Raw genomic sequence first — 18075 nt, 5'->3', positions numbered from 1 at the left:
AAAAATCCCGAAGCATTACTATTCAGCACGCCCTTGTAATGACGTATGCCGACCAAGCTATTAAAGTCTCAAAAGTTCGTAGCCTCCTCGCTAATTTTCAAACACTGTGTGCGGAGCTAGTACGTCACATCGAGGTTCGTAGGGCGAGAACAGCGATAGCTCTCGTGACCGTGCTGCATCGGGCTGTGGCTTACGTGTCCTTTCAGTAGCCCCAATGTGAACGATGGCAGCGCCAAACGCACACTAGCTGACAGTAGCTTCCACAGCCATTACTCACTAAAAACTGATATTCATCCTCCACGATGCATGGAAAGTTTGAAAGTCTCTTATCACACTAATGTCACTGTATGACTATTTTTGCTCCCCTATACCGACACATTCAACCTTATTAAAACCCACTGCAGAATGTAAGAGCAAGTAGACTGAATATACACTGATCAGTCAGAAAATTATGACCATCGTCCTACTATCGATATAAGCCCGTCCAGGCGGTAGCAGCGTCACCTGGCGAGGAATGACTGTTAGTCAGACACACGCACGGTGCACGTAGTAGCCGGCCGAAGTGGCCGTGCGGTTAAAGGCGCTGCAGCCTGGAACCGCAAGACCGCTACGGTCGCAGGTTCGAATCCTGCCTCGGGCATGGATGTTTGTGATGTCCTTAGGTTAGTTAGGTTTAACTAGTTCTAAGTTCTAGGGGACTAATGACCTCAGCAGTTGAGTCCCATAGTGCTCAGAGCCATTTGAACCATTTTTTTGCACGTAGTATCAGTGAGCGTGCTGTCCGTGTGCAGAATCGGGAAGGCACACGATTTATCTGAGTTTGACCGAGGGCAAATCGTGAAGGCCAGGAGCTCGGCACGAGCATTTTGGAATGTGCACGACTTGTCGCGTGTTCGAGGAGAGCTGTGGTGAGTATCTTCAACACATGGCGAAACCCAGGTGGAACCTCGTATAGGCGCCGTAGGGTTGGGCGGCCACCCCCCATTACAAGTGTCGGACGTCGTAGGCCAGGCACACTGGTAAAACAGGACATGGGACGAACTGTGGCGGATCTAACATCAGACTTTAATGCTGGGTGGAGTACAAGTGTGTCTGGACACATAGTGCACCGAACACTCCTTAAGATGGGCTTCGGCAGCTGACGACCCATGCATGTGCCAGTGTTAACACCAAGACATCAGCAACTACGACTGAAATGGGCATGCGACTATCAGCATTGGACGTTGCCGCAGTGGCAGAGAGTTACATGGTCTGATGAATCTCAATACCTTCCTCATCATGCTGATGAGGCTGTGTGAATCCGTCGTCTTTCAGGGGACCAGCTCCTTGACACCTGTACTGTGGGTCGGCGAAAACGTGGTGGGGACCCAGTTATGCTCTGAGGAACATCCACATTCCAGTGGAGCTCGTTCAAGGCATCATGACTATCAAGGAGTATCGTAAACTGATTGCAGACCACGTAACCCCTTCATGACGATCACCTTTCCCAACGGCAGTGGCATTTTTCAACAAAATAATGTGCCATGTCACAAGGCCAGGAGTGTGATGGTTTGGTCGATGAACACAGTAGCGAGTTCCAGTTGATGTGTTGGCCCCCCAGCAGGATCAAACACATCTGCCATGTGACTGAATGTGGCGCCAGGGCTCATCACCAGCCTCCCCAGAATTTACGGGAATTAGGCGATTTGTGTGTGCAGATGTGATGCCAACTCCTTGCAGCGACCAACCAAGGCCTCATTGCTCCCATGCCACGACGCGTCGCCGCTGTTATCAAATGGTTCAAATTGCTCTGAGCATTATGGGACTTAACTTCTGAGGTCATCAGTCCCCTAGAACTTTGAACTACTTAAACCTGACTAACTTAAGGACATCACACACATCCATGCCCGAGGCAGGATTCGAACCTGCGACCGTATCGGTCGCGCGGTTCCAGACTGTAGCGCCCAGAACCGCTCAGCCACTCCGGCCGGCGCTCTTATCCGTACCAAAGGTGGACACATCTGCTATCAGACAAGTGGTTATAATGTTCTGCCTGAGCACTGTAAGGTGTTTCAAAGGGGTTCAACTTTTTACTCAAGACTGTATCTCCTACACTAATTAAGGTAAGAACTTGGGGTTAATTTTAACTTACGCAACGAAATTAAATTTTACCTTGGCGCTAGTTATGAGCTGCTGGTTTATGTGGTTGCTGGAAGTGACTCCATGGTGCAACTAACGCGCCCGTCCAACAGGTAATGTGTGCCGAGGCGAGAGGGTTGGGGGTTGGGTTGTTTGGGGGAAGAGACCAAACAGCGGGGTCATCTGTCTCATAGGATTAGGGGAGGACGGGGAAGGAAGTCCGCCGTGCCCTTTCAAAGGAACCATCCTGGCATTTGCCTGGAACGATTTAGGGAAATCACGGAAAACCTAAATCAGAATGGCCGGACGCGGGATTGAACCATTGTCCTCCCGAATGGGAGTCCAGTGTGCTAACCACTGCGCTACCACGCTCGGTGCCGAGGTGAGAGGGCGCTAACACAGAAACAAAATACGTTTGGCGTTCTCCGTTTCAACAGGTGCAACTCATTACAATTATGCGGAATGATTCCGTCGAGCGTACGGCACTTTATCTCCTTACAGCGTAATTGGTGCACTGCACCATTGACGTGAAAGCTCTCGTGATCTCAATGTATGTGATTGTGTTTTGTAGTGGTTTGTGAAAGACTCACTCTATGTGGCTCCCCTTCCAAAAGCTTCGGGTGAACTGTGGCATCAACTGGAACGGATTTTGCCTCGTCGGCTCAATTGAGCGTTTAACCTGCAATGTGTGGAAGGTGAACTTCAGGCTGAAGGTGGTTCCGTGATGCTTTGCGGGTGTTTTTCGTACTACGACTTGGGCCTACTCATTCAGAATACCGTGAACATGAACCAGGACGTTTATAACAACATTTTCAGTGACCATGTATTGCCCATTCTTCTACTTCTTTAAAATGAGTACACTGTTCATTCTCCCGAATTCCAAGATGACAACAACAGTCTTCACAGCGTTGCATACATAAGTTCCTGGTTTGACGAAGATTCATGCATGCTGTCGCACATCGACTGAAACGCTAAATCACACAATCTTAATCCCATAGCCAACGTCTCGGACTTTTTGGAACAGGAGCTGGAACGTAGCAATCAACATCCCAGCAATTCGGCAGCTATACAGGATGTAATCACCAGCTGGATATGACATGCCCAAAGAAACTTACAGACTCCGTTCTTCGCTGAGCTAAGGCCATTATCAAGAATAGAGACGGTGTTAGCGGGATGTCTCCTCGAAGTAATTAATTTTTGGCCTCGTGTGCTTTAAATGGTTACGTGTAGCAAATGTGGTTCAGTGTTTAAGCAAGTATACTTTCGAGCATCTTACTGTTGTCTGAAAAAAAGATATAATCTTTGCCGTATTTTTTTCATTGGATTTTGTGTTTCTTGAAGAATTAATTATAAATAAGTGTTGAAAACTGATTTTTAATGCATATGCAAACTTTGGACGCAGTCAAGAAAGAAATCACATCTCACAATTTTCTTCGTTTTCCACCACTTTGGAACACGTTACTTAAATCTACATCTACATCATATTTCGCAAACCACCTACAGGTCTATGGCGGAGGGTACTTTTCGTACCACTAAGTGATCCCCCCTTCCCTGTTCCACTCGCGATTGGCGCGTGGGAAGAATGATTGTCGGTAAGCCTTTGTATTAGCACTAATTTCTGGAATTTTCATTTCGTGGTCTTTTCGCGAGATGTATATGGGAGGGAGTGGGAGGGAGTAACACGTACGACTCTTCCGGGAAAGTCCTCTCTCGAAATTTCAGCAGTAAACCTCTTGTAGCATCTGCCACTCGAGTTTGTTGAGCATCTCCGTAACACTCTCGCACTCAACATTCGATTTCAAAACACCATTCTCAGGCATAATAAAACTCCGAAGAACTTGGGCATGACGCTGGACAGAACACTATCTTTTAAACAGCACCTAACAAAGACTGCCGAAAAATTAAAGACAAGAAACAATATTATTCAAAAGCTCTGTGGTACTGCCTGAGGAGCAACGGCCTCCACTCTCCGCTCCTCAGCTTTAGCAATTGTATTCTCGGCTGCCGAATACTGTGCTCCGATTTGGGTAAAGAGCCCACATGTAAAAAAGGTAGATGTCCAGTTGCATAACACTCTAAGGATGATTTCTGGAGTAATTAAACCCACTCCAACGCAATGGCTCTCAATATTAAGCCACATCCCGCCGACACACCTGCGACGTACTGACGTCCTTGTACGTGAATACAAAAATATCATGGGAAATCGAAGTATGCCAATGCACCAAGACAATGAGGCTGCAAAAACTAATAGGCTTCGATCTAGGAATCCGCCAACAAGAACAGCAAGGACCTGTGTACAAGAAGGTTTCAGTATCACAAACGCATGGTCTGAAAAATGGAACGCATGGCAAAATCATAACATGCCTTGCATCACACCAAAGCCACGTGGTTTTGAGCTACCATGCAAAACGTGGTCCACTCTAAATAAGATTCGAACTCGTCATGGCAGATGTGCTTACTCCCTGTATAAATGGGGTAAATCACCATCCCCTCAGTGTGACTGCGGAGAAAATCAGACCATCAGCCACATTGTTGAAGACTGTCCCAGAAGGGCCTATAATGGGAGCCCCGAGGACTTCCTGCTCGCAACTCCCGAGTCGATAGATTATATTAATAGACTTGATGTTTGTTCGTAATCCTTAACCTTTGTTATATTAGCGATGTTTGTTTTGCAATAATTAACGTTTGTTATATTAGTGATTTGTCTGTTTCTTTGTTATGTGTCTGTATTGCCATACGATAAATAAAATAAATAAATAAGCGACTAAACGATCCCGTAACGAAACGCATCGCTCGGCGTTGGCTCTTCTCTGTCTGTTCTATCAGTCCTATTTCGCAGGGATCCTATAGTGATGAACAGTTTTCAAGAATCGTTCAAACGAATTCCTTGTAAACCACTTCCTTCGCGGATGAATTGCATTTGCTTAAGGTTCTTTCTATGGATCTCAGTCTGACATCTGCTTTCCCTTCTATTTGTTTTATGTGGCCGTTCCACTTAAGGTCGCTCTGGATAATTACTCACACATATTTGACGGTAGAGGATGTTCCCAGCAATTTTTTATCAATAGTGCAGTTATAGCAGTGGTTTTTTTCCATTGTATGCATAATATATTAAATTTATTTACTTTCAGGGTCAACTGCCAGAGCCTGCACCAGTCATCAATTCTCAGCAGGTCATTCTGCAAATCGATAGCGTCTTTTGGCCATGTTACTTTGTTCTAGACAACTGCATCATCTGCGAGCAGTCTCAAGGAGCTTCCAACACTTGTTACTAGGTCACTTGTATACATTGAGAACAGTAACGGTCCTGTCACACTTCCTTGGGGTACTCCGGACATTACCTTTAGATCCGTCGATTTTGTTCCATTAAGAGCGACATGTAGAGTACTATTTGTGAAGAAGTCTTCAATCCCGTCGCAAGTCTGGCCCGAAATTACGTAAGCTCTATTTTGTTCAATAAACGGTAGTGAGGAACGGTTTCAAATGCCATCGTGGGTACGATGCTACAAAGAGCCAGCTCAGCCTACACAACGCGTACGATGCTAGTTGCCTTCACCAAATCAGCCATCTGCCGGCAGGAACCGAGGATGGCCTCAGAACCCATGCGGAAAGCGTCATTCGTGCCAACATGTGTCATTATTTGCAGTCGTTTGCACCCAGTGCGCTCGACAACAGCCGACAGACCCTCCTACACGTCACGGACGAGACCCTCAGCAAACACACATTGGCATTCTTTCGCGCCCTGCATGCTACTTCCCTTAGGCAGTCCTTCCTAACGTTGGAGGTCCCAATGACTACGGTTGGGTTGGGTTGTTTTGGGGGAGGAGTCCGGACAGCGAGGTCATCGGTCTCATCGGATTAGGGAAGGACAGGGAAGAAAGTCGGCCGTGCCCTTTCAAAGGAACCATCCCGGCATTTGCCTGGAGCGATTTAGGGAAATCACGGAAAACCTAAATCATGTTGGCCGGACGCGGGACTGAACAGTCGTCCTCCCGAATGCGAGTCCAGCGTGCACCTCACTCGGTAATGACTAGCATACCAGTCCTCTGCACTTGTCCTGACGGGGAGGGAAAATCGGCCGCTAGCCCAACAGGAAAAGCACCCCTTGCTGGCTCATAAATGTTATCAGCATTGGGTACCACCTCATATCTATTGCTAAGGCGTAAGTAGCCAGCTGAATGGCCGATTTCCCCTTCTGCCTTCCACGCAATGACGTGCGAACTCCCCAATGTCCCCCACTAATTCTCGAATGAAGATGAACTGGTCAGCTAACGTGTATCAGAAAACGAAGCGACAACTAGGTCACCAGAGTGTTCCAACGGCACCAACGTTGTTGCAATTTACGAGCGCCCTGATGGCGCCACAGCTTTAACCAGCAGCCAGAAGCCTGTCGACCGTGGCCAGCGCAGCTTTCCGCTGTTTACGAACAGCAGCCAGTTCTCCTTCTGTCTGCTCACAAGAAGCACAGTCCCAACCACACCGTACCGTGTAAAAAAACTCAATAGAATCTCAAAAAGACAAACAACTCTGTGAGAAGTGACTGGAAAATACAAACAGACCTTTGCAAAAGAGAAAATTACGCGACTGTGGTGCTTCTGAGGTGGAAAGCTCAAGCTGCTCTGACTTACTGAACACAACTGCGCAGCACACAGGGCGAGAACGAACTAAGAGTACAAACCGGCGGTCTAAACGTTCAACCTTCCCGATTGTGGCTCTACAGGCGGCGAAACTCTACACTACTAAAGCTACGATACACACAAAAAAGAACAAAAACAAGTTCTGATATCTCTCAGACGGCGCTGAACGCGATATTAATAATCAAAGTAACAAAAGTGCAAGCTGCTATATAAACATTAACTCACTGAATACAACTGGACAGCACATAGGGAGACCACGAACTATTATTGGACTTCCACTTTAAGTAATATGGGCATAAACTGTTGAGGATATAGAGCAGTCACAAATTGGTTTTTAGGCTACTTTATTTTGTGGCTGGTTGCTGTACAGTATCAACAGTGGGCGCATATGAACCTCTCTTTTTTTGCTCCCTGAAAAAAAAAAAAAAAACCATCAACATTTTTTTCATGAGTGCTACAGTCCCAACCATGTCTTTATTTGACAAAATTGCAATATGGGGATGCCTTACGAAGCAGGAAGTCATATCAATCCGACATTCAGTTCGTCTATTCTAAAACAGACACTAAGAAATATCAGCTGCTCTTGCTTACCAGCATGACAATGAATGGCTACCTTGCCCTCTTCTAAGGCGAAGGCCATGACTTTGACCATGTCCAGCAGGTGAGTGGTTGTCGCTTCACCGTAGTCTCGCCAGGCGAAGTTGTAGAAGTAAACTGCAAAATAAGCAACAAATCGAACTCAATTATTTACGCAGCGCAAATCTTCGTGTTGAGTGACCACTTATACTACTCATACATGCCAAATCTCCAAAACTTAAGACATATGTGATTACACTACTGGCCATTGAAATTGCTACACCACGAAGATGACGTGCTACAGACGCGAAATTTAACCGACAGGAAGAAGATGCTGTGATATGCAAATGATTAGCTTTTCAGAGCATTCACACAAGGTTGGCGCCGGTGGCGACACCTACAACGTGCTGACATGAGGAAAGTTTCCAACCGACTTCTCATACACAAACAGCAGTTGACCGGCGTTGCCTGGTGAAACGTTGTTGTGATGCCTCGTGTAAGGAGGAGAAATGAGTACCATCACGTTTCCGACTTTGATAAAGGTCGGATTGTAGCCTATCGGGATTGCGGTTTATCGTATCGCGACATTGCTGCTCACGTTGGTCGAGATCCAATGACTGTTAGCAGAATATGGAATCTGTGGGTTCAGGAGGGTAATACGGAACGCCGTGCTGGATCCCAACGGCTAAAATGGTTCAAATGGCTCTCAGCACTATAGGACTCAACATCTGAGGTCATAAGTCCCCTAGAACTTAGAACTACTTAAACCTAACTAACCGAAGGAGATCACACACATCCATGCCCGAGGCATGCGGTTCCAAACTGAAGCGCTTAGAACCGCACGGCCACACCGGCCGGCACAACGTGCTGACATGAGGAAAGTTTCCATCCGATTCCTCATACACAAAAGGCAGTTGACCGGCGTTGCTTGGTGATACGTTGTTGTGATGCCTCGTGTAAGGAGGATAAATGCGTATCATCACGTTTCCGACTTTGATAAAGGTCGGATTGTAGCCTATCGGGATGGCGGTTTATCGTATCGCGACATTGCTGCTCACGTTGGTCGAGATCCAATGACTGTTAGCAGAATATGGAATCTGTGAGTTCAGGAGGGTAATACGGAACGCCGTGCTGGATCCCAACGGCCTCGTATCACTAGCAGTCCAGATGACAGGCATCTTACCCGTATGGCTGTAACGGATCGTGCAGCCACGTCTCGATCCCTGAGTTAACAGATGGGGACGTTTGCAAGACAACAACCATCTGCACAAACAGCTCGACGATGTTTGCAGCAGCATGGACTATCAGCTCGGAGACCATGGCTGCGGTTACCATTGACGCTGCATCACAGACAGGAGCGCCTACGATTTTGTACTCAACGACGAACCTGGGTGCACGAATGGCAAAACGTCATCTTTCTCGGATGAATCCAGGTTCTATTTACAGCATCATGATGGTCGCATCCGTGTTTGGCGACATCGCGGTGAACGCACATTGGAAGCGTGTATTCGTCATCGCCATACTGGCGTGTCACCCGGCGTGATGGTATGGGATGCCATCGCTTACACGTTTCGGTCACCTCTTGTTCGCATTGACGGCACTTTGAACAGTGGATGTTACATTTCAGATGTGTTACGACCCGTGGCTCTACCCTTCATTCGATCCCTGCGAAACCCTACATTTCAGCAGGATAATGCACGACCGCATGTTGCAGGTCCTGTATGGGCCTTTCTGGATACAGAAAATATTCGACTGCTGCCCTGGCCAGCACATTCTCCAGATCTCTCACCAATTGAAAACGTCTGGTCAATGGTGGCCGAGCAAATGGCTCGTCACAATACGCCAGTCACTACTCTTGATGAACCGTGGTATCGTGTTGAAGCTGCATGGGCAGCTGTATCTGTACACGCCATCCAAGCTCTGTTTGACTCAATGCCCAGGCGTATCAAGGCCGTTATTACGGCCAGAGGTGGTTGTTCTGGGTACTGATTTCTCAGGATCTATGTACCCAAATTGCGTGAAAATGTCAATCACATGTCAATTCTAGTGTAATATATTTGTCCAATGAATACCCGTTTATCATCTGCATTTCTTCTTGGTGTAGAAATTTTAATGGCCAGTAGTGTAGATTGCTGTCAAATACTGTTCAAATGGCTCTGAGCGCTATGGGACCTAACTTCTTAGGTCATCAGTCCCCTAGAACTTAGAACAACTTAAACCTAACTATCCTAAGGACATCACACACATCCATGTCCGAGGCAGGATTCGAACCTGTGACCGTAGCGGTCGCGCGGTTCCAGACTGTAGCGCCTAGAACAGCTCGGCCACCCCAGCCGGCTGCTGTCAAATATAAGAGCGTAATGAAAAGTAATGCTGTCGAATTTTTTATTTGAACACTCTGAAACAAACGTTATTAACATACTACATCGTTATTACTCACGTATACGTATTCATTTCTCAATATAGTCACTCTGGTGACGAACATATTTCTCCCAACGAGGGGCCAGCTGTTGATACCGTTGCTGTAGAATGTTTGACTTTGTTTACGGAGCCACAGTCTCACCTCTTTGCGTCGTTTCATTACTATCAAAGTGAAGTCCTCGAAGGTGTTCTGTAAATTTTAGAAACAGATGAAAATCGGATAGGGCCAAGTCGGGACTGTATGAAGGTTGATTGATGACAGTAAACCCACGGTGTCGGTTTGTTGCAGATGTCGCAGCACTCGTGTGTGATCTTGCATTGTCATGCGGAAGGAGAGGATGCTCCATGTGTGGACGAACTCATCGATATCGGAATTCGATTACAGCACACGCCGTTTCTCATGCAGCGACATCGTTACGTTACATACCGCTATGTTACACGCTACAATCCGAAGCCCTCTAGCGGCAGAGGGCTGGAAATATGTAGACATGGAGAATGGAGATGTAGAATGTTAATAATGTTTGTTTTATTTAAAAAGCTGTAAGAGTTTTCACATTTCGGAGGAGTTAATTTTTAGTATGCCCTCGTAATTATGTTTGTGCTAAGGATGGCACGATTTTATTTGGCGAAGGTTAGCACCACTCTGGGTCATTGGGTCACTGGGCAGTTACGGTCTTTGCTCCCTCTAGCGGAAACGATGGCATCTCGCGGCACCGGGCAGTGGACGGGGAACTCGCTGTCGAGGCTATGAGTTGGGGAGAGGGTTGATGACAGCGAAATGGGAGCGGCAAAGGCCGTCAGCAGTGGAGGCAGCCCCGTGTCCTGTCGTGCATCGATCAGATGCTGCAAGCTGAGGTGTTGCTAATTCTGCCCTATCTTAGGCGCAGTGACTGTATCGGTTTGGTTCCGTGTAAACTGGTGTAACTTGTTTTTTTTTTTTATGTACTGGGCAGGGAGCAACCCGCAGTTTGTCTTGCATGTTAATGGGTGCAGTATCTACAGCTACATCTACATGATTACTCTGAAGTTCACAAATAAGTGCCTGGCAGATGGTTCATCGAACCACCTTCAAACTACTTCTCTACCTTTCCACTATCGAACACTGCACGGGGAAAATGAAAACTGAAATCTTTGCGTGCGAGCTCTGATTTCTCTTATTTTACTATGATGATCAGTTCTCCCTAAGTAGGTGGGCAGCAATAAAATATTTTCACATTTCGAGGAGAAAGTTGGCGATCGAAATTTCATGAGGAGGTCCTGCCGCAGCGAAAAACGCCTTTGTTTCAGCGACTACCAGCCCAGTTTGTATAACATATCCGTGGCACACTCTTTCCTATTTCGCGATAATGCAAAACGAGCTACTCTACTTTGAAGTTTTTCGATGTTCTCCTTCAGTTTTACCTGATGCAGATCAGACAGTGCACAACAATACTCCAGGAGAGGGCGGACAAGCGTAGTGTGCTGTCTCTTTAGGGCACCTGTTACGTTTTCTAAGTGTTCTGCCAATAAATCGGAGTCGTTGGTTTGCTTTCCCCACAACATTATCTATGTGACTATTTCACTTTGAGTTATTCGTAATCCTAATATCCAAGTATTTAGCTGTGTGATTTATGGTGTAACCGAAATTTTTGGGATTCCTTTTAGTATTCATGTGGACCTCATTATTTAGAGTCAATTGCCTCTTTTTGCGCCATACAGATATATTGTCTGAATCATTTTGCAATTCGTTTTGATCATCTTATGACATTACAAGACGGTAAATTACAGCATATTCTGCAAACAATCTAAGAGGACTGCTCAGATCGTCTCCTAAAACGTTTATGTAGATCAGGATCAGCAGAGGGCCTATAGCACTTCCTTTGGGAACGTCAGATATTGCTTTTGTTTTACACGATGTCTTCCAGTCAGTTATTACGAACTGTGACCTTTCAGACAGGAAATCACGAACCCAGTCACAAAACTGAGATGATACTCCATATGCACGCTATTTGATTAGAAGTCGCCTGTAAGGAACGGTGTCAAAGTCGTTCTGGAAATCGAAAAATTTGGAATCAATGTGACGTCTCCTGTCGATAGCACTCATTACTTCGTGAGAATAAAGCGCTAGTTGTGTTTCACAAGAACGATTTTTTCTGAATCCGTGTTGTCTGTGTCAATAAATCGTTTTCTTCGAGGTAATTCATAATGTTCGAGCACAGTACATGTTCCAAAATCCTACTGCAAACCGACGACAACGATATTGTTGTTGTGGTCTTCAGTCCTGAGACTGCTTTGATGCAGCTCTCCATGCTACTCTATCCTGTGCAAGCTTCTTCATCTCCCAGTACCTACTGCAACCTACATCCTTCTGAATCTGCTTAGTGTATTCATCTCTTGGTCTCCCTCTACGATTTTTACCCTCCACACTGCTCTCCAATACTAAATTGGTGATCCCTTCATGCCTTAGAACATGTCCTACCAACCGATCCCTTCTTCTAGTCAAGTTGTGCCACAAATTTCTCTTCTCCCCAATTCTATTCAATACCTCCTCATTAGTTATGTGATCTACCCATCTAATCTTCAGCATTCGTCTGTAGCACCACATTTCGAAAGCTTCTATTCTCTTCTTGCCCAAACTATTTATCGTCCATGTTTCACTTCCATACACGGCTACACTCCATACAAATACTTTCCGAAACGACTTCCTGACACATTTCCCCGTACGTTCTTAAGAGGAGTCATTTTTCTTTACAGCTGAGGGAACAGTTCTGTTGTGATATTTTATGGAGCGATATAAAGTGACTTGTTATGGTTTTTTTCTAAGTTGTGGGTTAATAAATGTACTAAATTTGTTATTCGAAACTCAGCTCAGTCGGTCGACCTCCCTTTTAAATTATTCCCAGTACCGCTACATGTTGCTGGTTTAGGACCGAATATGCCTATAGAAGAAATGCATTCGTAATTGTAAGAAAATGTTGATAAGGTGATCGCTCGCGTTAAGTAGGAAATACGGGTTCGAGTCTTGCTCTGGCACAAATTTGCATTTGTCACCAATAAACTGAGCAGTTGAAGTCTAATCATATTCGCAACTATGAATGCATTTCTTCCATTTCATACAGCTGTAGATTGTTGCAGTGTCTGAAGCACATGGCATAGTACACTGTAAAACACAGACACTGCAAACTAGAATATGCTTTTATTTCAGTTTAAGTGTGAGAAGGTCAGTTGGACGAGTGAAATAAAAAAAATTACTCATCCAAGTCAATTGTCCCATAATACATATACCAAATTCTTTGGCCAATGAAGCGACTGGCGTAGAATTTATTCTCTGCAAAAGCCACCGTTTGTCCCATAGCACACAGTCTCGCTCGGAGGATTACTTTTGTTGGGGAGTCTAATTACATGAACAGCTCGTCGTATACTTGTCATTGGCCTCCAGACGTCTTGTATTTAAGCGCCAAGTGAGTCTTCTTTCAGATGTTCCACACTGCAACGTTTCTAACGTACAGAAATAGTAGCAATAAAAAAGGAACCGGACGAGGACGCTATGCCTCCTACAGTCACGCCGTCCCATAAGTCTGAGTGTCGTAATGCATAACGAACAAAATAAGAGGAAAACTTCCCGTGACGGACTCCCATGCTGTCGGACTTTTTACAGCATGATATAGTGGCAGTTAGGTTATCGTAAAGGTATGCTGACTAAAGACGCGATATACCGAGTGGGTGGTTCCAGATTGGTGTGCATGTCGTCTAAACATGCACAATTACTACAACGCTAAATAAGGAATAGTCTAATGACAAGTATGTCAACCGCTTTATGGGCCGTAAATGTACCGTTATTGCTGATATGCTTACTGTATTATGTCGTCTTTTGAGACACACCCTATGTTCTTTATGAAACCTATTTCAGTCATATGCTGACTTAGATTCTTTAATTGCTAAATCGGTTTCCACTGACTAGTCATTATCAACAGCCCATAGATGCTCTGTTGGAAGGAGCTAATATTCAAAAACTTTGATTAAAATTTTAATTGCGTTAAGTATTGGTAAATGCTAGTTTGGAAGATAAGTTGTTACAGCACTGTTATCGAAGACTTTTTATTTTCTTTAAAGTAGGTAGAACGCAGTGGTGTCTCACGGTGGTAGTAATGTGAACGTGCACCACAAGTGGCTTTAAGTGTTTGTAAGAGTCGACAAAAGTAGTGAAAATAGTACTATTAGATTAGAAATTTCTTAACCGCTGTTAAAAATACAATAAACAGTAGCAGCAGCACATCCAGTTTTAGTACCTATGCAGCAACGATAAGGTTTCAGTCAATAACGGATCAGTCTTCTCCACTGAAAACAGTATCGGCTTCCAATGCCCCTTAATTTATGCTAATCATGCAGACAGCCTGTGAACTCTACATAGTCTATCTAAAAGTTGATTTCCTGCTCTCATCCTATTAACGGCTCTATGGTCATCAGTCCCCCAGAACTTAGAACTACTTAAACCTAACTAACCTAAGGACATCACACAACACCCAGCCATCACGAGGCAGAGAAAATCCCTGACCCCGCCGGGAATCGAACCCGGGAACCCGGGCGTGGGAAGCGAGAACGCTACCGCACGACCACGAGATGCGGGCCATCCTATTAACGAATTTTCCAGTTTATGTTCTGGAAAAAGACGCCTTTCTTTTTAAAATTTCTCTCTTTGTCGTATATTCAGTTTTTTTTTTTAAGAACTAGGGAACGAGTTAGTGAAGTTAGTGATTGTATTGATTATCATATGTATTCTAATTCGTTATATATTTGCCCAACTGTGTATTGTTTTTGCCTTTCAGAATTAAAATAATTTCGACTTCCAGAATTTTCCCAAAAATGAACCACTACAGTCTACACATAGAACGCCAGATAAAATAAAACCCCTCCATAAAACATAAGAACTAATGCCACTGCTGATGATGAACTACAAATCTCTCCCGAAAAGTTATAGCCTGTATGAACCTCTCCTAAGGTCACAGGTGGAGGACAAGTACAGAATAGACTTTAATGCAAAGGTCTGGAAAGTGAATGAATCGGTAACTAATGGTGTCTGTTATGACTAACCGGCCAGTGAACATCCACCTCGAGATTCGTTACAACATCTCATACAGGGGTTTTTTCACAAACAACTTCAACCAAAATTCATAGTGATAAATGTATTACAACATACTTCAGGAGGTAATCAACCTTCCACTGCAGAAATCAGTGGTGTTAACTAGCCTTCGGTGTCGACAGAGAACAGAAAGTTACGTAAAGAGGAGATAAAGCCTGGAATAATTAAGAAAAACCATCTGCTGAGTACATTGAAAATAGATATTCTGGGAACTTGTCAAGTAAAACAGTTAATAGGTGTATTTAAAAGACGCTACGACTATAGAGGGCCATACACACAGGCAAGTACGCATTCCATTACATGATTTATGAGTCGTATCTGACACGCTCAAAACATGTATTTATTTACAGCCTCTTTTCGGCTACTGTCATCATCACGTTTCACTGATTTTTTTTTTTTTTACTGCAGTATTCAGTGTACGAGAGCAGTAGAGATGTGTCGTCACGCACTTTTTCCCCACACAATCGTACCTGAAGCCAGCCCTGTATGTGTCCCCAAAACTCTAAATCTGCATTTGTCTGCCTGTGGAGAAATGTAGTGTTTGCTGAATGATCCCTGACATCACATTAAGCCAGTTTTTATAGTAAGTGTCCTTGTGAAACTTAACCCTTCCCAGAAAGGAATGTTACTAGCAAGGGCCACCTAACTTAGCTTGTAATTAATGCAGGCCTTACCCTACTTCCCAGCCTGATAAACTGCCTGGACGTCAGAGTCTTGTGCAAAGACCAGCGTAGTTTTAATTACTTTGGTCGTAGAAGTTGCATGGTGCAGTTGCTTTATTTTGCTCTCGTGAGTCTAGTCATAGAACATCCGGTACGAGCACTGAGAGTCGTGCATTGATATGAGGCTCGTAATTATCACGTCTCAAGATATTATACGGAATTGTCTGTGAACTATGGAATGTCAGGAAGAAACCATGAGAACATGTTGAAATCAGGGCCGTATTTAACGTATAGTGATGCAAAGAGAAACTGTTAGTGGAGTCCACAGAAATCTGGTTAATTTCACAGTTTTAGTGTTTCGTGCAGTTGCTTTATACCACGAGGTAGCTAATCAAAGATGCTGTGAAATGATCATGTGAAACGCTATTTAAAATTACACCTATCTGGGTCCAAAGTCCAGCTGCAATGGCCTCTGGACGGGAGTCACGAATGAGCCTACAATCGACAAAACCCTAGACACTTTCGTGGGCTATATTATCAGGTGAGTGAGTGACGAGGCCAGAGAAACAGCAAAATCTCTCGCGCTAAGAAGATATCTCGAATTTTTATTTCAAGTTTATCTACACTGACCTGTTGGAATACAGTTGTAGAAATGCACTGATAGGAACTACCACTACAGGCTCTATATATTTCCTTATGTAAGCTGTGTCATAACTAGTAGCGATAAATGACAGAGTAGAAAGTGAAGAAAGGAAAAGAGTTTCAGTAAACATAGGTTCGCATACGAGTGATGGTTGGGAAAGTGAGGTTGTGACCACCACTGACTACAGAAACAAATAATATCCTAGTAGCTACAAATGTATTTTAACTGTAAACTTTTCGATTAAGTCTCGGTGTAATTGTAAACGATTTACGCCCATTTATAACATAACAAGAAATGCAACAGTACTTCAACACATTACATGATACAATGTACTGTACACTGACACTGTTCACGGTATTTCTGACTCAACACATTAGATGTGGATGAAACTTCATATTCTTACCATCTTCTACAAATGACTGATTGCCTGACATCACTCAGCGCGAAGCACCGGCAGCCTCATACACATACTGAAAGAAGCATCGCAGTGGCTAACGTGCTTGGTCCCTATTCGAAAGGTACAAAGGATCGGAATTCAAAGCACTTTGTGGTTATCCTGATTCATTTTTTACGCTGTTATCCTAAATTATATCAGGTGAATGACGCCATAGTTTCTTAAAGAAGGGATCGGTCAATTCCTTCCCTATACGTGCTCCGTTTCAAGTGACCCCGACGGTTCTCGGATTAACTTTTCATCTAACTGCACAAAACTGCCGGCCGGTATGGCCGTGCGGTTCTAAGCGCGTCAGTTTGGAACCGCGTGACCGCTACCGTCGCAGGTTCGAATCCTGCCTCGGGCATGGATGTGTGTGATGTCCTTAGGTTAGTTAGGTTTAAGTAGTTCTAAGTTGACTGATGACCTCAGTAGTCAAGTCCCATAGTGCTCAGAGCCATTTGAACCATTTTTTTTGCACAAAACTCTAACCGGATTAGAATATGGGTACTTGACTGTCCAGACTATGAGATGCTCAAGATGGCCACTGTGAGCACACAGGACGCGACCACTGCACAAGCAGCACGAATGAACCCCCTTTTATAATTTAGGCTCCCATTCTGGCCGTGGACGTGGGGTAGAGATATGACTATAGAATCAAATCGAAAATTTTATGCTTGGATTGAACAAAATAATCCGAATACCTTGTTTCATCACCAGTCTGATGGCATATATAATACAACTAGAACTATAGCATCTCTTATAGAATTCTGAGCTACTGGTATGTCTGCCATCGTAGTGGTGTTGCGTCGATGTACCGTCACATCGAACTTCACAGACTTCCAGTGAGGGAAAATTGTCGGTGACCTCTTGATTAATGGATCCGAACAACAGTCGCACTCCATAGTTTGGTGCAGTGTATCAACAAAAATGTAGATTTCTTTTAGATCACGTAATGCAATGAAGCGCCAAAGAAACTGGTATAGGTATGCGTATTCAAATACAGAGATATGTAAACAGGCAGAATACAGCGCTACGGTCGGCGACGCCAATATACAAGTGTCTGGCGAAGTTGTTAGATCGGTTATTGCTGCTACAATGGCAGGTTATCGAGATTTAAGAGTGTTTGAACGTGGTGTTATAGTAGGCGCACGAGCGTTGTCGTATTCGATAGCGGAATGTATGAAAATCAGCGCCTCAAGGGAAAGGGTGGTTGCATTGACATCCTTTATGCCACTCCCTGAGGCCTTTTACTGTCGGTACTGAGCGGCGGTGTGTCTGAAATGATTTCCTCGGCCGCCCATAAGAAAACCGAGTGATTTCAATTCTGGGCTTCTCTATTATGACCTCCATCCCACCGCGTGACACGTCTACAGTGGCACTGGGCAGAATTGTGGTGAAATTTGAGGCCATTGTGACATCATTCACCCATCTTAAATCTCACATGAACGTCTGAGATCTGGCAT

The 18075-nt window shown here is 44.6% G+C and overlaps 1 protein-coding gene across 1 annotated transcript in view; it reads right to left on the bottom strand.

Moving 5' to 3' along the window:
• The window catches only part of LOC126184338 (protein tyrosine phosphatase domain-containing protein 1-like), a 352516-nt gene that overhangs the window by 234121 nt on the left and 100320 nt on the right, over nt 1–18075 (bottom strand). The window contains exon 4 of the mRNA XM_049926715.1: nt 7347–7469. Within this exon, the coding sequence (XP_049782672.1) occupies nt 7347–7469 (123 nt within the window). The remainder of the gene's footprint in view (nt 1–7346; nt 7470–18075) is intronic.

This window comes from Schistocerca cancellata, chromosome 4 (genome assembly GCF_023864275.1).
Source record: "Schistocerca cancellata isolate TAMUIC-IGC-003103 chromosome 4, iqSchCanc2.1, whole genome shotgun sequence".
In the NCBI taxonomy this organism is placed as follows: Eukaryota; Metazoa; Arthropoda; class Insecta; order Orthoptera; family Acrididae; genus Schistocerca; species Schistocerca cancellata.
Note: the sequence above shows the minus strand (reverse complement) of the source record. Positions and strands in the feature narration are given on the sequence as shown.